At 35.7% G+C, this 27,918-nt stretch overlaps 1 protein-coding gene and 1 long non-coding RNA gene across 9 annotated transcripts; both read right to left on the bottom strand.

Annotated features, from left to right (window-relative positions):
• Positions 1-13,961: 13,961 nt before the first annotated feature.
• On the bottom strand, positions 13,962-19,948 carry LOC130470261 (uncharacterized). Of its 8 annotated transcripts, XR_008930248.1 has the most exons (8): positions 19,636-19,937; positions 19,064-19,242; positions 16,193-16,307; positions 16,050-16,087; positions 15,847-15,960; positions 14,517-14,586; positions 14,305-14,412; positions 13,962-14,202 (listed from the first exon to the last, which is right to left on the bottom strand). XR_008930248.1 is itself a non-coding variant. In XM_056839992.1 (7 exons), exons 1-6 carry the CDS (start codon positions 19,709-19,711, stop codon positions 14,329-14,331), a joined length of 561 nt encoding a protein of 186 aa, XP_056695970.1. In that variant the 5' UTR covers positions 19,712-19,937; the 3' UTR covers positions 13,962-14,202; positions 14,305-14,328. The 8 variants fall into 8 exon arrangements, 2 of the variants coding, with proteins under 2 accessions (XP_056695970.1, XP_056695971.1); XR_008930246.1 differs by having other exon boundaries at positions 16,193-19,242; positions 19,636-19,948; XR_008930250.1 differs by lacking the exon at positions 19,064-19,242.
• Positions 19,949-24,445: 4,497 nt separating this feature from the next.
• Positions 24,446-26,521, bottom strand: LOC110797447 (uncharacterized). Its single transcript, XR_002535836.2, has 4 exons — positions 26,419-26,521; positions 26,257-26,325; positions 26,105-26,158; positions 24,446-24,751 (listed from the first exon to the last, which is right to left on the bottom strand). It is a non-coding gene; the product is annotated as an uncharacterized lncRNA (long non-coding RNA).
• Between the last annotated feature and the right edge of the window lie 1,397 nt (positions 26,522-27,918).

Raw genomic sequence — 27,918 nt, 5'->3', positions numbered from 1 at the left:
TTTTGTAATTAATTGCAAATTCGTGCAATTATTTAATTATATGTTCGCAGGATTTTCGGCAGATTAGTCAATAATGGTCGAAATCATATAATTTTATAGTGAATTTCGCATGTAAACGACGTTTTAAAATTTTGACTAAAATCATAGATTTGATGCCGAACCCAGAATTCCCAAATTCGAAGCCTAACTATGACTTTTCGAAGGTTTTAGTTTTTCGAACGCAAAAATTTATAATTTTTTAGATGTTAAATTAAATATTTGCGATTCTTGTTTGTAAATCTTGAATCTATGATTGACCTACTGTATATGTTTAACAATTTTAATGCCTAAGCTTGTTAATTATATAACCTAATTTGTAATTGTAATTAATTTGTTGAAATTCGAATAATTTAGAATTTGATTTAATTTCCAAAATTAATTAGCAATTTAATTAGGAATACATGATTAAAAACCACCATAAAATTTGTTAAAATTGAAAAGTTTTAAAATTTTATGACCTAGATTTGAATCCATGAAAATAAACTTGAACAGAAATTAATTTGAATAATAAATTTTTGATTTTTCGCCCTAAATTTATGAAATTAATATGATTTATTAATTCGTCTATAAATTTAAATAATAAAGTTTCGATTTTTTAAAATCCGTTCACGAATCTTGCACGCACGAAGCAATGGACGCTAAGTGTTACCCTTAAGGGGTGTTGTATAGTGCGGGCATGCGACGACGAGACAGGGAGCTCGTCGCCCATGCGGTACGAATGCAACGAGCAAGGGCGTGGCACGAGAGTGCAAGGCAGCAACTTGCCTTGCATCGAGTGCTGCAAGCAGTGGGCGGGTAGGGCGAAGAAGCAAGGCAAGCGAAGCAAGAAGGCTGCGCGCGCGGGCAGCGAGCGATGCCCCGCACCAGCGAGCGCTGCCTCGCCCAGCGAGGGGTGCCTCGCCACAGCGAGCGAGATGCTGCTGCGCGTAGGCGTGGCTGCCTCGGCTTGCTGCGTCTACGTGTGGCTGCTCGTGCCTTGCTATGCGATAAGTCGAGTGGGCAGCCCATGGGGCGTTGCTGCTACGTGGACTCGACGTGTTAGGTTATGATACATATAATTGAATATAAATCATGGGGAAAAACCATAAAGCCAGGAATCCAAATTAATTGCCACATAACAATTAACATAATTTAGGACACATACACTTTGTAGTGTGCCCTCCCTAGCTGCGCCCGAACCGAACAAGAACAAGTCTAGGACTCCAAATGTCGTCCCTCTGTAGATAGTCCACAGCACGTTCGTATCCGCCTTAAATTTAATTAACTAGAATTGCACCTAAGGTTCTATGAATATGTTCGAATATTTTGGCAAATATTATACTTAGTTTTAATCCTTAAAACTAGATGTATGATTGAAAATTATGTTGTTCATAAATTTGTGAATGCCATCACATATTTATAGAGTGGGAATATGGAATTGGAAGTCTACTAGGATTCAAGAATTCTAACTCTATTAGAATTAGAGTTTCCTTAAAACTAGTAATTCAGAAAATTAATCTAGTCATAATCGCTTAAGTATTCGATGCATGCACAAACTCCAACACCCACACGAGCACGGCCCACAAGCGATCAGGCCACTCCCGCGCGCGCGAGAAGCCCATTGCTGGCGCACAGCCCACACGAGTTCCCTGCCTTGCTCGCAGCCCGCGTGCTGTGTCGCAGCCCAAGCGCTGCTTCGCAGCCCACGTTGCTCGCAGCCTTGGCGCGCTGGGCTTGGCGTGCCTTTGGCTTGCTGGACGTGCGCCTGGCTTCGTGCTGGGCCTTCGTCTAGCAAGCTCGTCCGATGCTTATTTCGTACGACGCGCTTCCGATTAATTTTCCGATTCCGGAATTCTTTTCCGATTCGAACAATATTTAACATTTCCGATTCCGGATTTAATTTCCGTTTCGAACAAATATTTAATATTTCCGATTCCAGAATTATTTTCCGATTCCGATAATATTTCCGATTCTGACAATATTTCCGTTTCCAGCAATATTTCCGATTCCAACAATATTTCCATTTTCGATAATATTTTCCGATACGTACCATGTTTTCGTTTCCGGCAACATCTACGACTTGGATAATATTTATATTTCCGATACGATCCATATTTCCATTTCCTGCAATATCATCGTTTCCGGAGTATCCATAATTTGCCTTTTGACGATTTCAGCTCCCACTGGAACCGAGATCCGTCGATTCCGAATATTCATAAATGGAGTATTTAAATCCTATAAATACTTGATCCGTTCACGTGCTATTTGTGTGACCCTACGGGTTCAGTTGAGAGTAAGCTGTGGATTAATATTATTAATTCCACTTGAACTGAAGCGGCCTCTAGCTAGGCATACAGTTCACTTGATCTCACTGAATTATTAACTTGTATAATTAATACTGAACCATATTTATTAGACTTACTATTGAATGCATACTTGGACCAAGGGCATTATTTCCTTCAGTCTCCCACTTGTCCTTAGGGACAAGTGTGCATTTCCTAATTCCTTTGTCGCTCGATGCTTGCTCTTGAACATAAGGTAAGAGTTGTCATCCTTATTATGTCCAGAGGTGTTTCTCGGTTTCAGAGTTCAACTTATCAAATAAACAGATAATCATAGCCTATGATTCATCTGAGCATGGCCATGCATTTTACAGTTTCTAGCTCTCCGAGTGGCCTTGTACAACTTTCAGCATCTCATCCCGATTTATGGGAGGACAATCCCAATCTTGCGATCTTGATATTAGACTTCGTTTGATAGGTGATTACCCGAGCGTTGCCTTTATAGCCTCCTTTTACGGTGCGATGGTGGACAACGTCAAAGTAACCAGTTCTCAAACAAGTAATCTCAAATCACTCAGGTATTGAGGATTAGTGTCTAATAATTTTAATGAAATTTACTTATGACAGATTTTCATCTCTTACAGTAAAGTTTCATAGGTCTGTCCGATACTAGTCTTCCCAAAGTAAGTATCTATGCAAATGATTGCGACATTGCCATGTTCACATAGTTCAAGAAACAGAACTCCTAGTCATCTTGCATTCTAGTCGTCTAACGTTTTCTATGCGTCCATCTTTATAGAAAACTCCGACCAGGGACCATTTTCAATTTTTGACATTCAAGTTCACTTGATAGACATTTCTTAGTCACAGGACTGGTCTTGACAGTCTATCTTGAATATATCGTCAATTTGAAGGGACTCATCATTTAATAAACCACAAATTAAATTGAAAAATGAATTCTATTCATTTATGTGAATGGTTAACCAATAACGTTTTACAAAGTATTAAACTCTAAAACTTTAAAACATTAAATAAGGACATCAAAGCCATTCTCCAACATGCTTGATTCCCATAGCTGCAGTGTGCGAGTTGTGCTTCGCCTGCGGTAGAGGTTTAGTTAATGGATCCGAGATGTTGTCATCAGTTCCAATCTTGCTTATCTCGACTTCTTTTCTTTCAACGAACTCTCGTAGAAGGTGAAATCTAAGAAGTACATGCTTGACTCTCTGGTGGTGTCTAGGCTACTTTGCCTGTGCAATAGCTCCATTATTATCACAATACAGAGCTATTGATCCTTTAATGGAGGGGACTACACCAAGTTCACCTATGAACTTCCTTAGCCAAATAGCTTCCTTTGCTGCTTCATGTGCAGCAATGTACTCCGCTTTAGTTGTAGAATCCGCAATGGTGCTTTGCTTAGCACTTTTCCAGCTTACTGCACCTCCGTTGAGGCAGAAGACAAACCCAGACTGTGATCTGAAATCATCTTTGTCGGTTTGGAAACTTGCGCCCGTATAGCCTTTAACAATTAATTCATCATCTCCACCATAGACCAGGAAATCATCTTTGTGCCTTTTCAGGTACTTCAGAATATTCTTGGCAGCAGTCCAATGTGCCTCTCCTGGGTCTGACTGGTATCTGCTTGTAGCACTGAGTGCGTACGCAATATCTGGGCGTGTACATATCATAGCATACATTATTGAACCAATCAATGATGCATATGGAATCCCACTCATTCGTCTACGCTCATCTAGTGTTTTTAGGCACTGAGTCTTGCTTAGAGTCATTCCATGAGACATGGGTAGGTAGCCTCGCTTGGAGTCTGCCATATTGAACCTTTCAAGCACCTTATTGATTTTAGTGCTTTGACTGAGTCCAATCATCTTCTTAGATCTATCTCTGTAAACTTGATGCCCAGTATGTACTGTGCTTCTCTTAGATCCTTCATCGAAAAACATTTCCCAAGCCAAATCTTGACAGAGTTCAACATAGGAATGTCATTTCCGATAAGTAATATGTTGTCGACATATAATACTAGAAAAGCAATTTTTCTCCCACTAACCTTCTTGTATACACAAGATTCATCTGCGTTCTTGATGAAACCAAAGTCACTGAATGCTTCATCAAAACGTATATTCCAGCTCCTTGATGCATGCTTCAATCCGAAGATTGATTTCTTAAGCTTGCATACCTTTTTAGCATTCTTTGGATCCTCAAAACCCTCAGGCTGTGTCATAAACACAGTTTCTGTTAAAACACCGTTTAAGAAAGCGGTTTTGACATCCATCTGCCATATTTCGTAATCGTAATATGCAGCGATTGCTAACATTATCCGATTAGACTTTAGCATTGCAACTGGTGAAAAGGTTTCATCGTAATCCACACCGTGGACTTGCCTGTAACCTTTTGCAACCAATCTAGCTTTGAAAACTTCTAGTTTCCCATCCTTGTCCTTTTTCAGTTTGAAAACCCATTTGCTTCCTATGGCTTGGTAGCCATCTGGCAAATCGACCAAATCCCAAACTTGGTTTTCAGACATGGAGTCTAATTCAGATTGCATGGCTTCTTGCCATTTCTTGGAGCTAGGGCTCGTCATAGCTTGTTTGTAAGTCGCAGGTTGATCACTTTCAAGTAATAGAACTTCATAGCTCTCGTTCTTCAAAATACCTAAGTACCTTTCCGGTTGAGATCTATATCTCTGCGATCTACGCGGGGTTACATTTCTAGATGGTCCTTGATTCTTACCAGATACTTCTAAATATCTCTGAGTTTCATCCTGAATGTCATCTTGAGCATTCTCTAGAGTTTGTTGTTCGACTCGAATTTCTACGAGGTCTACTTTTCTCCCACTTGTCATTTTGGAAATGTGATCTCTTTCCAAAAATATACCATCTCGAGTAACAAACACCTTGTTCTCAGATGTATTGTAGAAGTAATACCCCTTTGTTTCCTTTGGATAGCCCACAAGGATACATTTGTCAGATTTTGGTTGAAGTTTGTCGTATACTTCACAACCCCAAATCTTAAGAAAAGACACTTTTGGAGGTTTTCCAAACCATAATTCGTATGGAGTCTTTTCGACAGCTTTAGACGGAGCTCTATTTATAGTGAGTGCAGCTGTATTTAGTGCATGTCCCCAAAATTCTAATGGAAGTTCGGCCTGACCCATCATTGACCTGACCATGTCTAGCAAGGTTCTGTTCCTCCGTTCTGACACACCGTTCCATTGTGGTGTTCCAGGAGGAGTCAATTCTGATAGAATTCCACATTCTTTCAGATGGTCATCAAATTCATAGCTCAGATATTCACCGCCTCTATCAGACCGCAGTGCCTTGATCTTCTTGCCTAATTGATTCTCTACTTCACTCTGAAATTCCTTGAATTTGTCAAAGGATTCAGACTTATGCTTCATTAGGTAGACATAACCATACCTACTGAAGTCATCAGTGAAAGTGATAAAGTAGCTGAAACCACCTCTAGCATTTGTACTCATTGGTCCACATACATCTGTATGGATTAAACCCAATAGCTCAGTTGCTCTTTCTCCAACTTTAGAGAAAGGTTGCTTTGTCATTTTGCCAAGTAAACATGATTCGCACTTACCATAATCCTCTAAGTCAAATGGTTCTAGAATTCCTTCCTTTTGAAGTCTTTCTATGCGCTTTATGTTTATATGGCCTAATCGACAATGCCACAGATAGGTGAGATCTGAATCATTCTTTTTGGCCTTTTTGGTATTTATGTTATAAACTTGTTTGTCGTGATCTAATAAATAAAGTCCATTGACTAATCTAGCAGATCCACAAAACATCTCTTTAAAATAAAACGAGCAACTATTGTCTTGTATTAAAAAGGAAAATCCCTTAGCATCTAAGCAAGAAACAGAAATGATGTTTTTAGTAAGACTTGGAACATGGAAACATTCTTCCAGTTCCAAAACTAGCCCAGAGGGCAACGACAAATAATAAGTTCCTACAGCTAATGCAACAATCCGTGCTCCATTTCCCACTCGTAGGTCAACTTCACCCTTGCTTAACCTTCTACTTCTTCTTAGTCCCTGCGAATTGGAACATAAGTGTGAGCCACAACCTGTATCTAATACCCAAGAATTTGAATTAGCAAGTATACAGTCTATAACAAAAACACCTGAAGATGGAACGACTGTTCCGTGCTTCTGATCTTCCTTAAGCTTTCAGCAATCTATCTTCCAATGCCCCTTCTTCTTGCAGTAGAAGCATTCAGATTCGGAAGTGGGTTGGCTCACCTTCTTCTTTTCAGACTTGGTGCCGCCAGATTACTTAGTCGGGCTGGCCTTCTTGCCACCTTTCTTAGCATTCCTCTTCTTGCCAGATTTCTTGAACTTGCCCCCACGCACCATAAGCACATCTTGCTTATCACTTTTGAGCATCTTTTCAACGGTCTTTACAATACCATGAAGCTCAGTGAGCGTTTTGTCCAGACTATTCATACTGTAGTTCATCTTGAACTGATCATACCCGCTATGAAGAGAATGGAGGATGGTGTCTATAGCCATTTCCTGAGAAAATTGCTGATCCAGCCGACTCATATTCTCAATGAGTCCAATTATTTTGAGAACATATGGACTTACGGGCTCGCCTTTCTTAAGCTTGGTCTGAAGAATTTGCCTATGAGTCTCGAATCTTTCGACTCGAGCCAGATCTTGGAACATGTTCTTTAACTCACTAATGATCGTGAAAGCATCTGAGTTGATGAACGTTTTCTGTAGATCTGCACTCATGGTTGCAAGCATTAGACATTTCACATCCTTGTTGGCATCAATCCAACGATTGAGGGCTGCCTGAGTGACCCTGTCGCCTGCGGCTTCGGGCATCGCTCTTCCAGGGCATACTCCTTTTCTTCCTGCATAAGAACTATTTGCAAGTTCCTTTGCCATTCAAGGAAGTTTTTCCCGTTCAACTTCTCCTTTTCGAGAATTGATCGGATGTTGAATGGATTGTTGTTTGCCATAGTAAAACTACAATTGAAAAAGAATAAACAAATAAATAACCATTTACAGTTTCTCTTAATAAAGTTAAATTCTAGCATACATGCATAATTTATCATTTATTAAGAATTTTATTCATGTGTTTCGGCAGGTGTGAATAAAATGATTCCAAGATCCTTAAATCATTGAAGAATTAAGCACATTATGTATTTAGACTCAATTCTAAAATATTTTAGGTAAGCAAAGCCTTTGCTAATAGTCTAGAAACTACTTTTGGTTGATAGGTACGTCTAAGAACTTATTAGGTAAACCTATCTCATTTGCCACGACATAAAAAAACTCCTTACTTATATCATTGAGTTTCACCAAAACTAACATGTACTCACAATTATTTGTGTACCTTACCCCTTTAGGATCAATAAGTAACACCTCGCTTAGGCGGAAAACTATTACTAAGATTGATATAAAGGTTATCCAAGTAAGTGTTATTTTGGCATGGCACCTTTTAACTCAATTTTAAAGTTTGGAACTTAAGGCTCTTACTATGTTGGTAAGATTTTAAGTGAACTAAAATCCTTAATCATGCAACATAATCAAGCCATAATCTCGTGCATAATTAAGACATATTTAAAGCAATAAATAACTTAAAACATGCATAAGATATAGATGTGATCTAGTATGGCCCGACTTCATCTTGAAGCTTCAACTTCAAACTCCGTCTTGAAAATGGATTGGAAACTTCGTCTTGAATTTCACCATGGGAGGCGCCATTTTCTTCAAATAGGATAAGCTATAATTTAAACTAATTACAACCATTTGATGGTACGCAGACCATATTTAAATTAAAAAACTTTGGTGCATTAGACCAATTTTACATTCAAATTAATGGTACGCAGACCATATTTTCTATCCTATTTGGGCCATACTAGTCGCTTTCAATAACCTGCAAAACAGTACATTTATAATATACCATTCACCCATTCATTTATCAATGAATGGCCCACATAGCTGGTTAGTAGAACATATTATGCATCACATAAATATTTGCAGCAATTAATCAAGGCTTCCGATAATCTACCAATTATTCAATCCTTATTAATTCTAATCAAGTTGTTTTAACCTTAAAGGAATGTAGACCTAATCAAGAGTTTATGCTTTACTAATTTTAAACATAAAATTGTATTTCCTAGTCTAACCGGAAACATACAAATTTAATTAAAATTTAAAGCTCATATAAATTATTAATTGAATCCTTTAATTTATTTTCAGGTTAAGTTAATAAATTTAAATTTATTCAAAGTTTTAATTTTAGTAAAATAATTAGTATAAATAAAATTTATAATAATTAGATTATTCAAAATTAAATTCCGAGAAAAAATTAAATTACGAATTTTAAAATTAATTAAAATCGTTTTCGAACTGACAATTCAAAATTAAATTCAAAACGCATCAATCGGATCAAGACGAGGCCATGGGCTTGCGCCCATGCCTCGTCGAGTGCACGAGGCAGCAGCGCCCCTCGACTGATCGTATAGCAATGCACGAGCAGGACACACGCATACGCAGCCAGCCCAGCCACGCATGCGCGCAGCCCGCTTGCTCGACGCGTTCTGGTCTGCTCGCTGGGTGAGGCAGCGCGCGCTGTGGCGCAGCATCCCTCGCTGCCCACGCGCGCCTGCTCGCTCGCTGTGCCTTGCCTCATCGCCCCATCGCCCATGGCTCGCAGCACACACGCCCAGGCAGCCTTTGCCTTGCGCGCATGCCACGCTCGTTGCTCGCTGCATTCGTACCGCATGGGCGACGAGCTCCCTTGCTCGTCGTCGCATGCCCGCACTATACAACACCCCTTAAGGGTAACACGTAGCGTCCATTGCTTTGTGCGTGCAAAATCCATGAGCGAATTATATAAAAATAAAAACTTTTTAATTCAAATTTATAGACAAATTAATAAATCATATTAATTTCATAAATTTAGGGTGAAAAATCGAAAATTTATTATTCAATTAATTTCCGATTATCATGGATTCAAATCTAGATCATAAAAATTTAAAATCAACTTTTATGGTGGTTTTTAATCATGGATACCTAATTAAATTGTCAATTAATTATGAAAATCAAATCAAATTCTAAATTATTCGAATTTCAACAAATTAATTACAATTACAAATTAGGTTGTACAATTAACAAGCTTAGGCATATAAATTTGCTAAACATATATTGTAGGTCAATCAAAAATTCAAGATTTACAAACAAGAATCGCAAATATTTAATTTAACATCTTAAAAATTACAAATTTTGCGTTCGAAAAACTAAAACCTCCGAAAAGTCATAGTTAGGCTTCGAATTTGGGAATTCTGGGTTTGGCATCAAATCTATGATTTTAGTCAAAATTTTAAAACGTCGTTTACATGCGAAATACACTATTAAATTATACGATTTCGACCATTATTGACTAAACTGCCGAAAATTCTGCGAACATATAATTAAATAATCGCACGAATTTGCAATTAATTACCAAAAATTGAAAATTTCGAATTAATCACCCCTTTAATTCATTGCAAATTTATAAAATTTAACCATGTTAACTAATTATTATGGAATTAATTAGAGACTCGTGATACCACTGTTAGGTTATGATACATATAATTTAATATAAATCATGCGGAAAAACCATAAAGCCAGGAATCCAAATTAATTTCCACATAACAATTAGCATAATTTAGGACACATACACTTTGTAGCGTGCCCTCCATAGCTGCGCCCGAACCGAACAAGAACAAGTCTAGGACTCCAAATGTCGTCCCTCCATAAATAGTCCACAGCACATTCGGATCCGCCTTAGATTTAATTAAATAGAATTGCACCTAAGGTTCTATTAATATGTTCGAATATTTTGGCAAATATTATACTTAGTTTTAATCCTTAAAACTAGATGTATGATTAAAAATTATGTTGTTCATAAATTTGTGAATGCCATCACATATTTATAGAGTAGTAATATGGAATTGGAAGTCTAGTAGGATTCAAGAATTCTAACTCTATTAGAATTAGAGTTTCCTTAAAACTAGTAATTCAGAAAATTAATCTAATCCAAATAGCTTAAGGATTCAATGCATGCACAAACTCCAACACGCACACGAGCACGGCCCACAAGCGAGCAGGCCATGCCCGCGCGCGTGAGAAGCCCATTGCAGGCGCACAACCCACACGAGCTCGCTGCCTTGCTCGCAAACCGCGTGCTATGTCGCAGCCCAAGCGCTGCTTCGCAGCCCACGTTGCTAGCAGCCTTGGCGCGCTGGGCCTGACGTGCCTTTGGCTTGCTGTGTTGCGCACTGGGCTTGGTGGACGTGGGCCTGGCTTTGTGCTGGGCCTTCGTCTAGCAAGCTCGTATGATGCTTATTTCGTACGACGCGCTTCCGATTAATTTTCTGATTCCGAAATTCTTTTCCGATTCGAACAATATTTAACATTTCCGATTCCGGAATTAATTTCCGTTTCGAACAAATATTTAATATTTCCGATTCCGGAAATATTTCCGATCCGATAATATTTCCGATTCTGACAATATTTCCGTTTCCGGCAATATTTCCGATTCCGGCAATATTTCCATTTCCGATAATATTTTCCGATACGTACCATGTTTCCGTTTTCGGCAACATCTACGACTTGGATAATATTTATATTTCCGATACGATCCATATTTCCATTTTCGGCAATATCATCGTTTCCGGAGTATCCATAAGTTGCCTTTTGACGATTTCAGCTCCCACTGGAACCGAGATCCGTCGATTCCGAATATTCATAAATGGAGTATTTAAATCCTTTAAATACTTGATCCGTTCACGTGCTATTTGTGTGACCCTACGGGTTCAGTTGAGAGTAAGGTGTGGATGAATATTATTAATTCCACTTGAACTGAAGCGGCCTCTAGCTAGGCATACAGTTCACTTGATCTCACTGAATTATTAACTTGTATAATTAATATTGAACCGCATTTATTAGACTTAGCATTGAATGCATACTTGGACCAAGGGAATTATTTCCTTCGCGACGGGGCATGGGCGCGAGCCCATGGCCTCGTCTTGACCCGATTGGTTCGTTTTAATTTTAATTTTTCGGTTGAAAACGATTTTAATTAAATTTAAAATTCGTAATTTAATTTTTTCTCGGAATTTAATTTTGAATAATTTAATTATTATAAATTTTATTTATACTAATTATTTTACTAAAATTAAAACCTTGATTAAATTTAAATTAATTAATTTAATTCAACAAAAATAAATTAAAGGATTTAAATAATAATTTATATGAGCTTTAAATTTTAATTAAATTTGTATGTTTCCGGTTGGACTAGGAAATACAATTTTATGTTTAAAATTCGTAAAGCATGTAAAATTCTTGGTTTAAGTGGGAGCGTTTTAGTCATAAACTCTTGATTAGGTCTACATTCCTTTAAGGTTAAAACAACTCGATTAGAACTAATAAGGATTGAATAATATGTAGATTATTGGAAGCCTTGATTAATTGCTGCAAATATTTATGTGATGCATAATATGTTCTACTAACCAGCTATGTGGGCCATTCATTGATAAATGAATGGGTGAATGGTATATTGTAAATGTACTGTTTTGCAAGTTATGGAAAGTGACTAGTATGGCCCAAATAGAAAATATGGTATGCGTACCATTAATTTGAATGTAAAATTGGTCTAATGCACCAAAGTTTTTAATTTAAATATGGTCTGCGTACCATCAAATAGTTTTAATTAGTTTAAATTATAGCTTATCCTATTTGAAGAAAATGGCGCCTCCCATGGTGAAATTCAAGACGAAGTTTCCAATCCATTTTCAAGACGGAGTTTGAAGTTGAAGCTTCAAGATGAAGTCGGGTCATACTAGATCACATTAATATCTTATGCATGCTTTAAGTTTAAATATGTCTTAATTATGCATGAAATTATGGCTTGATTATGTTGCATGATTAAGGATTTTAGTTCACTTAAAATCTAACCAACATAGTAAGAGCCTTAAGTTCCAAACTTTTAAATTTGAGTTAAAAGGTGCCATGCCAAAATAACACTTACTTGGATAACCTTTATATCAATCTTAGTAATAGTTTTCCGCCTAAGCGGGGTGTTACTTATTGATCCTAAAGGGGTAAGGTACACAAATAATTGTGAGTACATGTTAGTTTTGGTGAAACTCAATGATATAAGTAAGGAGTCCTTTTATGTCGTGGCAAAACAGATAGGTTTACCTAATAAAACCTTAGACGTACCTATCAACCAAGAGTAGTTTATAGACTATTAGCAAAGGCTTTGCTTACCTAAAATATTTTAGAATTGAGTCTAAATACATAATGTGATTAATTCTTCAATGATTTAAGGATCTTGGAATCATTTTATTCACACCTGCCGGAACAATAAATTCGAATAAAATGCCAATGACTTGTTTAAATTGCATGATTGCTTTAATTTTCAAGTTATTACTCATGGTAAATGTTTAGACTTTCCATGCTTCAATGTATACTTTAATTTTTATTTATAATTAAATATCTTGCACTGCAGTAAATCCTTTTAGAAAGGTAACAGTAAATTTCCTCGATTGGTAGTGAATCTAAGAACGATTCACGGCAATGAGAGAAAGTGAGCAATTTAAAATGTACGTTTCTTTTAGCGACTTTTATGGTTGTTTTCGAGTATCAAAGTCGAATGGCAAACCGATTGGTGCTTGTGAATTCAAAATACAATGTAGTTTTGAGATCATAAAGCATTGAGTTTAAACGCTCAGCTTTACCAATGGTTAACAACCACATATCTTTGTCCATTTAATTCTCGAATGAGTCTAGTCCCTAGACATTCGAATAGAACGATACTTAGAGAACTTTAGAAGCTTCTGGTAAGATCATCTAGTTGAAGCAAAATATTCAACAGAAATAAAATGGTAAGAACTTTGTTGGAGTGACATTGGCCATGTCTACACAAAGTATAAAAGTCAACACTAGCTACTACAAAAACCCTTTTAGAGTCGCCTCTTAACCACCTATAGAGTCGCCTCATGGACGACTCCACAGGGGGTGATTCTATAGGTACCTCCTTTATGTGTCGTCTGTGACCCGACACTATAGGTAGGTTTATGTGTCGCCTCATATGTTGGAGGCGACTCCGAAGAGGAAATCTATGGATTCATTTGTACTTTTCTGAGTCGCCTAAATCGTCTTAGGCGACGCGTATGGTGCTCTATTGTGTCGCCTACTTCAATTGAGGCGATTCAAAGGGTACGCTATGGTGTCGCCTGCTTATGTTGAGGCGATTCAAATGGTACTCTATGGTGTCGCCTGTTTATTTTGAGGCGACGTATATGGTATTCTATAGAGTCGCCTGCTTTATCGAGGCGATGAATATGATACTCTATAGTGTCGCCTCCACTGTTCGAGGTGATGTATATGATACTCTATGGTGTCGCCTCCATTGTTCGAGGCGATGTATATGATACTCTATGGTGTCGCCTCCATTGTTCGAGGCGATGTATATGGTACGCTATGGTGACGACTGTTTCTTGAGACGCAACGCATATAGTAATTTACGGTGTCTCTTATATAGTTGAGAAGCGACGAAAATGGACGTAGACGATGTTGTAGATGCGCCACATTTTTTTTAAAATGGCCACATTCAGACCGATCGACATTAAATGGCATACATAAAAATTCAAACCACTGCAATATAATCTCCAAAATTGATAAAAGCTAAAGTCATATATAATACTTTTGTATATTTACATATTAGGAAAATACTGGACACGAATTTAAGAAGTTTATGTCAACTAAGTGTCAAACTGAGATTAATTAACTATATAAACAATTATCAATGAAAAATCTACACCATCTTTCACGAACATCATCGATAACTTCTTGAGTATATGCCTCCAGAGAAAAATGCTACATACACAAAATCAAATGCATAGACATATTAGAAACAATGCAAGTACACTCAAACAAGCAAGTGCAAATTTAAAGATAAAAATATGATGCGTTAATTACCTTTTGAAAATCACGCTCCTTTTTTTATACAAGTGATACTATTTGATCCATATACTTCATGACATAATAGCCGGACTCAACTACCCCAACTTGTTGAGAACGAAGACACTTAACCACATATAATATAAAAATAAAAATAATAATGATGTCAACACATAAATAAATAAGGTCTTTAATCTCACAACAAAAAATATAATCTAATAAAAAATTACCTCAACCACCTTCCACGTTAGCTTGGTTTTCCGAGATCCTTTGTCCATGTTCATTAGAGTCCTATATGCCCTGAACATTAAATTAAAAAAAACCACATAAGTTAATGCAACTTGAGTTGGTGTTTTAGGAGTAATTCATGCATCTTTATAATGTAGTATGTGGTTAATCATTAGAAAATCTGGTAATTGACGTTGTTAATGATATGAAGGTATCAAAGGTACGAAAAGGGATACTGTATGCTGTTTCTGACCCTGACAATCATTTTGCTGGCAAGGATCAGGTTAGCTGAAGATTATTAACATAAGCAAGAGCTACTTATGTTCTGCTTCTACCTATTTCCTACTGATAGTTCAAACCCTAAAAAAATCTATAATGTTTCAAATGCCATCGCCTAAGGAACAAGAGAAGAAAAGAAAAACAGAAGAAAAAAATACAAACAGGTAGACAGCTCCGTCATTTATGACACCTTATTCATGAGATTGAAAAGCATAGCAACATTACAGATCCACTTAATCAACAGTATGTCAATCTGCCTATCTCTTTATTTCCCTCCTCCTCTTTGTATGGAAAAATCTGTAGAGAGAGTGGGAAAGTCTACCACTAAACATCTGATAGCTCTAAGCAACTAGCACTTCTCATGTAAGAGAAAACCGAAGAAAAAAAACTAGTGGCAGCATAATATACTAACACAATTTACAGTTGTATGCTAGAGAACAAGAAAATAACAACTTAGAGGTGGGATCAGAAGTTCACTAAGGGCTTTGCAACTGCTTTCCCTGATAAAGCTGCTTTTCTTGATAAATTTAACACCTTACACATTACAAAATACTCAAATAGTGTCATCACGATAAACATTGCAACTTGTTATTGACATTTGTTGTAGGCTTGTAGATCTAGTTGAGTAGATGGCAATTGGCAAAGGCGTTTTCAACACTAATGATAATGAAAGAGTTATTGGTATAGTGATAGTTGAAGATATAGCAAGACATTTTAGATATATTTCATACAATATATTGAATTTGCGGAGTGGAACATCAAAAGTAAGACTAGTTTAACTAGTGTAATCGAGGTCAACCTGATGTTTGAAACAAAATGCTGCTTATTCAGAAGTAACAAGCAAGGCAACTAATCAAGTAACTTGAATCATCAACTCTCGACAAACCAAACTATTGATGATTGACAGCATCAAATCTCCTTTGTTGATTGACAATCATTTTGCTGGCAAGGATCATTCAAACAAACTATACATGCACATAGAACGAGAGAAGGAAAAGCATGGAAGCATGACTATAAAATAGATTTCCGTATCTGTTTAGCTAGAGTACTTACACAGACAAGGAGCCTTTGGTTTGCAAAGTGTCTAACGACCCATCAGCCATGGAATCAAAGAAAAAGGCTTCCCCTCTTTCAAGGCAAATCACAACCAACATCCAATAATATTTACTTCATAAACAAGGAAGATATTAGTTTTAAAGGACAAAAAATGGACTGATTTAAGAATTATAATCAATAAGTAGTATAAATGTACTTACTCTTGACGGATCGGGGCAAGTATATACTTCTTCGTACTCTACCATGTTAGAAATAAACAAATCATTTTCCAGAAAAGAAAATTCAGATGTCCGAGTATCTTGGAACGTGAATGTCTTCCTAATGATGGAAAAGATTTCATTACCTAAAGAAGTAAGACGATGACACACGTTTCATCGCATTCTGACCAACTATCAGGCTTGGCAAGTCAGCACATTGGTCTGTGAATGATGTATCGATCACTGAACATGAACCTAGGTCTAGCAATCAAGAAAGAGATTATGGTAAACCATAAACCATTCCAGGCTTCAAATAATTGGTAAACAAATAAATAATTACTAGACACTAGTTGTTGCTTTAAGGATACATCAGGGAAGCTAGTTGGTGTTTTGTTTTCTGTCATACGGACATAGACTCTGCTTGTTAGGAGAACAAACCAAGTGTGACTGGGACTAATTGTTCTATATTGAAAAAGAAAGTTAAAATTACTGTATAGAAAATTGTTGTTGATTTGTTTGGCTGCATGCTTGACGATCTACATTTTCTGCTTAAATCACAGAAATTCACTACTTAGCTCATAAACATGCCAAAGTACCATGTTCTTTGATCCCTCTACCTAAGTTCGAGTTATTGAATTTGTAGTATTTGCTGAGTTTGCTAAGAATGCAGGAAGCCTTGGTTTAGGGAAAGGAAGAGTCTCTAAACTACCCTTGGATTTTGGTTGATATTTAGAACTATTTAATCCTTCCATAACTTGTGCACTGCTGTGTTGATGGAGACACCTCGTGAAGAAAGGTGTTTGTCGTTGATTAACGAAAGATATGATAGAATTAGTAAGAGTGACATCTAGTCATCCTAGATTCCCAGTTACGCAAAGTCATGAGAGACAACAAAATGCTGATTGAAACCAGGGCCGGTCTCAACTTTTTGGTGGCCTATGGGCGAAAAAAATTTGGGGCCCTATATATTTAAAGGTTTATAATAAAAATTTGCTTGTAGTTAGGGTGTGCTTTTTATTAAAAAGGCGATCTGATACCACTCCGAAGAATTTTTTTCATTTTTTAACTCTATTAAAAACCAACCTAGTATAAGGCTTGAAAACTTCGATCTTGTACTATCGAACATGAATTACAATATATCTCAAACATTAATTATCAAACTAAAATCAGAAAATTAACAAGTTAACAACAAGACATCTACAGATCGCAAAGTTGAATGAAAGAAATGTACTGAAAAAATAATAATGTTCGTAGTAGCAGATTGTACAAAAGTTTTAACAAGTACTGTAGACAAATTTTCAAACTATACATTAAATTAATTTGATTACATATGTTATATCTAGAAATTCAATTATTTTTTCTAAATTCCAAAATTATAAAAGGAAGTGTGATTAAATTACCAAAACAAAAAAATATACTTGAAAAATTAAATTACCAAAAGAAGTATATATTAGGAGTGTAAGAGTTGTGCATGAAAAATTATTCACTATCTTTTGGTGTTATGTTTAATACAAAAATGAGTAATAAAAATGGTAGGTATTTGCAACATAACCAAATTAGAAATGACAAAAACTAAAAATGAAATAAAATTAAATTAAGTACTCTACAGCAGGTTTGGAAAAAAAAAGGTACTCCAAGCAGGTATAAACGTGAATGAAGTGAATAAATTAATGAAAAACAACAGTGTGTGTTGGAGTCGAACATGGGAATTCCCAGCCCTTATACTGTGTGAAATTTTGGCATAGACCAGTGAGCCGCACCTAGGATTCTGTTATCATTTACATAAGAAAATTAGATATTTTAATAAACTGGTAGACTAGCTTGCGTGAATTTTGGGCTTTTTCCCTTGGGCCCAGGGCGATTGTCCCTTATGCCTTGCCCAAGGGCTGGCCCTGATTGAAACAATAATCACCTTTTCTCTATTTACCTTCAGCTAGAAGCCTAAGTTTCAAAACCTTTAGGTATGTGTTGGGAGTTTACAAGTAGATGAATAATACGAAATGATGTGCAATGAACTGATTTAGGGAGAGGAGCACTTTAGATAGTATCTTAGTTATGGGTAGATTGGGGAATAAGCTAGGAAGTATATCACCATCTTAGGAAGTATATCACTAAAAATAGCTCTACAAGACTACACAGATGCAGCTATTATCGTCTTCCTGTACAACATAGCTCAGTGGCTCGAATCAAGAGCTAGTTACAAGGTATGTATGATCAATTTCTTTCCTATATACAAACCCCAATCTGCACCTTAATTTCAGATCATATTCATATTGATTGTTGATTCTCCTTATATTTGTTCATGTTGTGAATATACAGACTATGTCTGTAATGTCATCTCTGACAAGCATGACACCTCTGAAAGCAACAATGGCTGAAACTGGTAAACAAGTTGATGTCACAACTGCAAATCTAGGAACCATTATTGCAGTCAAAGCAGGTGAAGTTATTCCTATTGATGGAGTTGTTGTGGAAGGTAAATGTGAAGTGGATGAGAAGGCATTGACAGGTGAATCGTTCCCTGTTATTAAAGAAATTGGCTCATCAGTGGTATCTGGTCAAAGTTAATACACATTTGAGCATTACATCTTGTAAGAAGGAAGGTCCAAACTATGTTGCAGAATCTGTAGGTGTGTAAAAGAAATAGGATTTGAGTCATTTAACGATTTTCCTACAACCAGAAGATGCCAAACTCCATGGATACAGAGCTGCTTAACCATCTTAAATCTAATGAGTATATGACTTCAGTACTTCACAGTACTCCAAACAAAAAAATGGACCTCTAAAGCTTCAGATTATGACCTGTAAAACGTACATAACCTTTCTCGATAATTTGAAGTCCATCTTACAAGATCAGTAATTTTAAATTAAGATTAGACAGCATCAGGAAGAGCTAAAGTAAATTTCCATTCCACAACAAGCAGACCCCTATGAGATGGCTACTACTACCACAGCAAGAGCTAAAGTAAATTAAGTCTACTACTATAGTGTAAATGAGATGGCTTGATTGGCTTCACCTTCAAGAAGAACCCTATGAGCAACTTAGAAAAACAAGGGCATGTTCGTTCCCCCATTGAACCCACACTCCAGTAAGCAAATATAGACCTGAGCAATTTAGAAGCACAAGGCAAGATCGACTGCTCGAGTGAAGAAAATTCGATAAAACTCAGAGATTGTTCCCGGTATTCAATCGCTACTGCAACAACGTTACATAAAACCCAAAGTTCACACACTTAATTCATAATAAAATAAATAACAAATAAACAACTAATAAGGTGCTTCGGATACAGAAATAACCATCACCGATTAATTAAGCTCAAACTAAACTACCAAGTACATTAAAACACATAACATATATTTAAAGCCTAAATCATCCAACAATGTTAATCATGTACCCAATATAGCAACCCCTCAACTCTCATTAATCCATTTAAATTCAAAATTCGAAGTTTTAAGCAACAAATCATAAAATTGCTCCTCATTGTAATCCATAAGAAGCAATAATGAATAAACTAACACAAAGAAAAGCCGAGAAAACTAAACCAAATCACAAATCAAATTACAAATAGAGAAGAGGAAGAGGACGAACCGAAGACGGTTTTGGAAGGGTTCGCCGACGGCTTCGTGCGGTGCCGATTGTGTCTGCAATTTCGTTGAAATTTCATCCTCAATTTGTTGATAGAGGTCGGATTTCAATTTCTGAAGTATTTTGTAGGTGGAGGTTTTCTCTAATGGAGGTAGGGTTTCAATTGCTGGAGTATTTCGTGGGTTTTCGGTGATGGAGGTTTTTTGCGGAGATCGAGGGTTTAGGTTGAGGGAGAGTTTTTAATTTTTGGTAAGGACTTCTTTTTCGAGGGAAGGCTTTCTGACTTAGAATCAGTTTATGAGTAGGAAATTTTTTGAGGGAAATTTAGAAGTAGGATTTTTTTTGAGGGAAATTTAGGGGTAGGACTTTTTTGAGACAAAGTTTTTTCGAGGAAATTTTTTTGTTTTAATTATTTTTAATACTTTTTTAAAAGTAGGTGCTCAATAGTATCTTTGAGGCGGGAATATAATAAAGAAATTAATTTATATCTAACGAGTCGTCTATCAATCGAAGGCGACACATAATGTCAACTCTATAATGTCGCCTATAATATAAGAGGCGACACGTAAATTATATGTGTCCCCTGCAATGTACAAGGCGACACGTAAAGTATACGCGTCCCACTTTATGGGGGAGGGGACTCGTAAAAGTTTACTTTTAGAGTCGCCTACTAAATACAAAGCGACACCAAAAGCTTATGTATCGCCTAATAAGTTGCAGGCGACACGTAAGCCTTTTATTTGGTTTTTTATTTTGATTTATGGAGCCTTATGAGTCGCCTGCTCTATAACAGGGGACTTTAAAAGCTTATGTGTCGCCTACTTGTTTGAGGCGACTCGAAAAGTCCGACTCCATAAGGTGTTTTTGTAGTAGTGTGTACTAGAGAATTCAATTCCTAAGACTATAAGAAAGGGTACAAGAAATAGGAAAACAAGGAACAAATGAATGGAATTTACGATTCCGTTTCTACCTATAAGTTTATGTTTAAAGAAAAAGTAACCTAGCAATCAAACTTCCTTGGTATCATATACCGCTTGAGATTCTTACTTCGGTAATAACTCAAATAATGGAAGCTAGACTACACAAAACAAGTGGGAAGTGAAGCATGGCAATGCTACATTAGTTGTAGGGTTATCTGGTTTGTTTTAAGTCCTTTCAAGGCTGGAACTTAATGGCTATTTTGTTCCACAATCAGCATACCTAAATTTCTGCTTCAAACACAGAAAGACTCACATTCAAGAAAGACAAAAACAACTTTACTAGGTTCAAATCAATCTCTTGATTTGAGTTCCACAAACCTTTAGCATTGTTGCTTAGACCATGTCAACAAGTTAACATTCAAAAACTCTATTTTGATGGAATTTTGAAAGTTGATTGATTTCTAGATCATTCAAGACAAAGCAAGTCTTACTTGTTGAAAGTAACAAAAGATATGAACTATTGTTAGAACACCTAGACAATAGAGTTCAAAGCTAAAGAAAGATTTTATGACTTTATTATTTCACATGGATTTGAGTGAATATAGGTTTATTTACTCAAAGTGATATAAGTTTGAATCTGTTTGGCTAGTTCAAAGATTCAGAAGTATGAAATCCACTTGGCAAGAAATCATAAAGATCTAGGTTAGATCATGTTGATGATTACTTGAGACCAAATATGATCATCAATGATTGTGTGTTGTAATTTCACGATCTAGCTCCATAAGATATGGCATATCTATGTTGGAATGATCGAAGTCAATTATAATTGATTCGATCAATGATGAATCATAAAGACTTTTCCTATAATTTCTAAAAACAAAATGCTCAACTACCACCAAACTAAACCAAATTCGTCAAAGCTATTGAAAAGTAATTTCAGAATATCTTTTCAATAATATATATATCTAAGGAGTTTCTAAACTCAGTGGGAGCTTAGTGTTTGTTATTCAACAAACTAAGGCCCAAGTATAGATATATGTTTCATTGTGATTTATTCAAATGAGACACAAGGGTATTGTTTCTACCATGAATTTTTGAGAACATAATGTTTGTTTGCTCGAAATAATGTCCTTTTGGAGATTCGTTTCCAAAATGACAAGTGGGAGAAAATAGACCTCGAAAGTCTTCGAGGCAAACAACAAACATAAACGGACGTTCCGGAGGCTTTTAGAAGTTCTTCAGAAAATCCGAACACTTATTCTTTAAGGACTTTAGAAGTGGCTTTAAAGAATAGACATCTCTTAGAAGACTTTACACGTGCTTCAAGGAGAACGGAATATACAAAGGACTTTCAAGTGGCAATTGATATTCTATTGTTTGATGTTCTATACCCAAGTAGGCATAGAGTTCAAGTCACTGAAACTATGAGGTTCTTCTATTAGATAATGAATAAACATGGAGTTCAGGTCACTGAAGCTATGAGATTCTTCTATTAGATAGTGAAGAAACCTACAACTTACAGTCAAACTATTATCATGTAGATTAATGAGTTTGTGACCTGTAAGAAAGCTATGACGAAACCCAGATTCCCTAAAATGGTTAGAGGCCATATATAGACTCAAATGTTTTAGATGGTTAAAGGCCATAAAACATAACCAATGTTTTGATGACAAAATTGAAAATTTGTTGATTTGCAAAAATAGGTTAACGCCTATTGGTTGCAAATTGGTTTTAAGGATAAAAACCATCAAACATGGAATTGTGTTCACACACAAAGCTAGATTAGTTTCTAAAAGGTTACAAGCAAATTCATGGCGTGGATTGTGTTGAAACCTCATGCATAATCATAATGCTCAAGTCTATAAATCAAGCAATGATTGCATATTTGTACATATGGCAATTGGATGACAAAACGTATTCCTCAATCAAATGTTGGAATAAACTATGTACATGGTATGTCATAGGATTTGTGGATCCAAATAAATGCTTGAAAAGGAAAGTTAGCTTATGAAATCTAAGTACAGATTTAAGCAAGCAATTGGGAATTAGAACTGTATTTTAGTGAAACTAATAAGTATTTTAGTTTCATAAAATGTACATAATTCTTATAGATGTATAAGAAGTTTAGTGGGAGTACGTAAAACTTAAATTGGTCCTATGTGTATCACACACATATCTCTCTATTGTGAAATAACATTCAAATTCTAATGACTTAGATTTGAAATTAATCATCAATGATGGACCAAGGCGAAACTTAGTACATACTGGGTATTAAGATCTATTTATAAAGATCTTAGAATATTGTTTTGGATTAAGTAATGGCATTTACTAAATCAAACACGAAAGACTCCTTAGGATACATTCGATCCATGTGAATAAATCTAAGTAATAGATGTTTGAACTATGTATAAGCATTTACTAAGTTAAACATCAAAGAGTCAAAATGAGATTCTTAAACCTATATTATATGTCAAAGAATTTAGCTGGATTTAGTATCTACTGAAACTAGATAAGCTAAAGTTACATGAATAGAATTCAATTGGGAATTATTCTGCAAAATAATTTATCATGTATGATATAATATGAGGATCGCCAAAAAAAAAAATGTATCGTATGGCTTTAGGCATGACGAACATATACCAATCTCTATTGATCTAAGTGAAGATCAACTAGATGAGATCAAGGAAAACTTATGGTACTTGAAAAGGTACATAAGATTAGTTCTTGATTCAAGGAAATGAAGATATGCTAAATAATTGATGCTACATGCATAAACACTAGCAAAGGATCAAGCAAGATCCCTTTGGAGTTAACCATTGGCAAGGACGAGCTATAGAGCATCATGTTTTGAAATGGCAACATGGATTAAAGACCATGAGTTGTTGCGTGGGAAATTAAATATTAATTTCTATGTTCAAAGATATAGTTGGAAAGTCTTCTGCATGTCTGTGAACTGGTTGGATAAGTAAATCCAAACAAAGCATCATTAGCAACCTATACTGTTGAAGTAAAAGTACTTATTGCCTAAGAAGCAATGAAACAGAGTTGTTTATGTAAAGAGTTCTTCACTGAAATTGGGTAGATCACATGTCTGTTGACTTAATGGTTCTTCATTGCAAAATGCGTAGAACCACTATTGAAGTAAGAAAGACTAGATCACATAATAAACAAACTCAAACGATCTTATCATCCTATCTCGAAAGACATTTGATGAAAGGGATATTAAGATTGGCAAAGCATGATAACTAAACCTATGCAACAAGTGAGAAGCAACAGTCACATTGTAGCACTGGAAATCAAGCATAGCTTTGAATTCCATGAACTGTTTTAAAGATGGGTTAGAGGCCCATGGTTGTAAAACATTGGGGTTAAACATTTATCATATATGAAATGTATTTTCATATTCCATTTAATCTTGGTTTAGTATTAAATGATGTGTCCTTTCAATTTGACAATATATTCAAGATAGACTGTCAGGATCAGTCCTGTGACTAAGAAATGTCTATCAAGTGAACTTGAATGTCAAAAGTTCAAAATGGTCCCTGGTCAGAAGTTTTCTATAAAGGTGGACGCATAGAAAACGCTAGACGACTAGAATGCAAGATGACTAGTAGTTCTGTTTCTTGAACTATGTGGACATGGCAATGTCGCAATCATTTGCATAGATACTTACTTTGAGAAGACTAGTATCGGACAGACCTATGAAACTTTACTGTAAGTGATGAAAATCTGTCATAAGTAAATTTCATTAAAATTATTAGACATTAATCCTCAATACCTGAGTGATTTGAGATTACTTGTTTGAGAACTGGTTACTTTAACGTTGTCAACCGTCGCTGTAATAGCCCGCTAAAAACACCTGCTTAAAAATTGGAATAATAGTCTAACGCGGAAGCCCGGGAGGATCATACGAGCTATTACTTGGATTTGACCCTAAGCAAGGGCTTAGGGGTGGGAATAAATACAAAATTTAAAGTGTTGTTGGAAAATTTAAATACAAATTAACAGATATAAACTAATATTATACAAATAAGTCCAAAAGTAAGTCAAGGATCTTCCAAAACACTACCAAGCCGGAAATAAATACTACCACAAATACAAGTCATGTTACACATATTAGTAGCAAAAGTTATCTACGCTTCATTCACCCAACATCCGTGTTTTATGACATCAGTAATCCCCTGCATAATCAGGGTCAACTGCCCCACCGGGACAGATTCAAGGAAAAAAAAAAAATCACGGATCAGCATAAGCTGAGTACACAAGGTTTTAATAAAACAATAATAGGTGTCTGAACATAAGATTGAATTTATATCTTAAGACAATAACTCTCAATATAAACATAAACACTTTTATTTAGCTTTATTTGGGGAAAGTGAACACGATTAGAGAGGGGTTACCACAACCGACTGTCTCTAAACGGTGGGGGTCGTCACCCTCCTATTACTATGTGCTTGCAAGACTTTAGGACGCGTCCTAAGGGTACCACACCCTAATATAAATGAGCACCACGCTCAATACAAATGTTGTTCGTCACTAATGTATGTGAGCACCACGCAACACATACATAGCTACTTTCCCCCAAAATGATTATGTAAACAAAGTATATATATATATATATATATATATATATATATATATATATATATATATATATATATATATATACTTTGAGTAAGTTCGAAAACGGGAACACACCTAAGGTATCACAATATTTAAAATGGGAAAAATAAAACAATTAATTAGTGTATATGAAAAGAACTTGCACTCTCTTTCCAACGAATATTTATTATTCTCCCTTTTTCTTTTTCTTTTTTTTGAAGTCCCATAGGTAAGATATAGTCGCATATTTATATTTTTTTCTTTCTTTCAAAAATAGACTAGAGAATTTCAAGTAAAAGATAAAAAATAAAATTAAACCATCCTCCTTGGTGTTCATATAGTTAAGAATTCAAAAGTAGATAAGTAAATATTTATTTTAAAACCTTAGGTCAAATTACTTTTATTTTGTCTAGTAAATAGAATAAAACCTGGTTGGTTTCATTTCCAAACATGGACATCAGTAGCTTAATTAATAATCAATTTTCAAAAGTTAATTTTGGAAAATTACAAAATAAAATGTATGAACATAAACGTTTTTGAGACATAACTTCTTCATATTAAATCCAAATCGTGAATTTCTTGAGCCTTTCCTCAAGAAAATTTCAATCTGAACAACTTTTGTGAAATAGAATTTTGGCTAAAAACGCCCAGAAATTGAGTAAATTGCGATTTAAAAGAACTGGTCCAGCAAGTTACGGGATTGGAATTAGAACCAAAAAAAAAATGAATTAAAACATTTAACAATCTACCCAACAATCAACAATTCCATCAATCTCATTACAACATCATAACTCATTCCATAAATTCAAATCACCAATAGATTGTTCAACAAACTTGAGAAAAACATAGTTTAAGTCATCAAATCACACATGCATGTAACAAAAAAATTACTCATCTCATGATCTCACACCAATTAAAACATGAAAACATTAGTAGTAGCTCTTGTGTACCTTAATCCCTAGTTGACTTCAATAGATCTTCTCCTATACTTCAATTTGATGGCCCTATAATTACCCAAAAATGTTCAAGTTAATACCATTTCATTCCTTCAATAAAAATCCAATAAAAATCCAAAAATAAACCCAAAAAAAATCTGACTTACCAAGCTTAGATTCTTCACCAATTCGGGGCTGCTCTAGCATTTCTTTTCCGATTTTCTTGCTTCCTAACCCTAGTATAAACATCAGAGAGTATAAATATTAAATTGCATGTTAAATTGGGTGAAGGAAAATGGAAGAAAAATTAGAGAGAAGAGGAGGAGTACACTATTAGAGAATGGTGTTCTTCATTTTTTTTTTTTTGGTTCCTTGAGGGTTTTACGGGAATGAGAGGAAGAGAGTAGTGGAATGGCCCTTGGTCATATGATTTTATTTTTGGGGTAGTTGGTGGGGTGACCAACTTAGTTAAATCCCAAGCTTGCCCCTTGGTTATTACTTAATCCAAGGCTATTTACATAATTCTCCAATCCAAAAATCATATACTTTTTTTTTTATTGACTTAAGTTGATGATAACTCTATTTCCTAGAATATATTTGTCCCCTTTCATAAAACTCCTAAATTACCCATTCTAAACATAAAAGAACAAAATATAATTAAGAAAATAATATACTTATATCTATATAATCTCAAATGATTAACCCTAATTTTTTTAATGATCATCCTCTAATGAGTCCCAACTAAACTTGTGTTTATAGAAGAGAAGTAAAAAAAAAAAAAAAAACTAAATAAATTAGGTGCAATATTAACATGTATTATGTACTAAGCTCATTTAATTAATTAAATCAGGCTGAAAGTAAGATTTCGGGGTGGCAATTACAGTCGCACCGTAAAAGGAGGCTATAACGGCAACGCTCGGGTGATCACCTAGCAAACGAAGTATAATCTCAAGATCGCAAGATTGGGATTGTCCTCCCATAAATCGGCATGAGATGCTGAAAGTTGTACAAGGCCACTCGGGGAGCTAGAACCTGTAAAATGCATGGCCGTGCTCAGATGAATCATAGGCTATGATTATCTGTTTATTTGATCAGTTGAACTTTGAAACCGAGAATACCTCTGGACATAATAAGGATGACAACTCTTACCTTATGTTTATGAGCAAGCATCAAGCGACAAAGGAATTAGGAAATGCACACTTGTCCCTAAGGACAATTGGGAGACTGAAGGAAATAATGCCCTTGGTCCAAATATGCATTCAATGCTAAGTCTAACAAATGCGACTCAGTAATAATTAATTTATACAAGTTAATAATTCAGTGAGATCAAGTGAACTGTATGCCTAGCTAGAGGCCGCTTCAGTTCAAGTGGAATTAATAATAATAATCCACATCTTACTCTTGACTGAACCCGTAAGGTCACACAAATAGTACGTGAACGGATCAAGTATTTAAGTGAATTAAATACTCCATTTATGGATATTCGTAATCGACGGATTTCGGTTCCAGTGGGAGCTGAAATCGTCAAAAGGCAAATTATGAATACTCCGGAAACGATGATATTGCCGGAAACGGAAATATGGATCCTATTGGAAATATAAATATTATCCAAGTCGTAGTTGTTGCCGGAAACGGAAACATGGTACGTATCGGAAAATATTATCGGAATCAGAAATATTGCCGGAATCGGAAATATTAAATATTTGTTCGAAACGGAAATTAATTTCGGAATCGGAAATATTAAATATTGTTCGAATCGGAAATGAATTCCGGAATCGAAAAAATCGGAAGCGCGTCGTACGAAATAAACATCGGACGAGCTTGCTAGA

This window comes from Spinacia oleracea, chromosome 3, assembly GCF_020520425.1.
Source record: "Spinacia oleracea cultivar Varoflay chromosome 3, BTI_SOV_V1, whole genome shotgun sequence".
Lineage (NCBI taxonomy): Eukaryota > Viridiplantae > Streptophyta > Magnoliopsida > Caryophyllales > Amaranthaceae > Spinacia > Spinacia oleracea.
The sequence above is the reverse complement of the archived record's forward strand: the minus strand, read 5'-3'. Positions and strand labels throughout refer to the sequence as shown.

Excerpts from the sequence above, each read along its gene's own strand:
- LOC130470261 (XM_056839993.1), bottom strand. The coding sequence starts at position 19,711 with ATGAAATTTCAACGAAATTGCAGACACAATCGGCACCGCACGAAGCCG. Across the intron at positions 16,088-19,063 it reads TCATAGGGTTCTTCTTGAAG|AGTACGAAGAAGTATATACT; the intron begins GTGAAGCCAATC and ends CTAACATGGTAG. Across the intron at positions 15,961-16,049 it reads CTTGCCCCGATCCGTCAAGA|TAAATATTATTGGATGTTGG; the intron begins GTAAGTACATTT and ends TTGTTTATGAAG.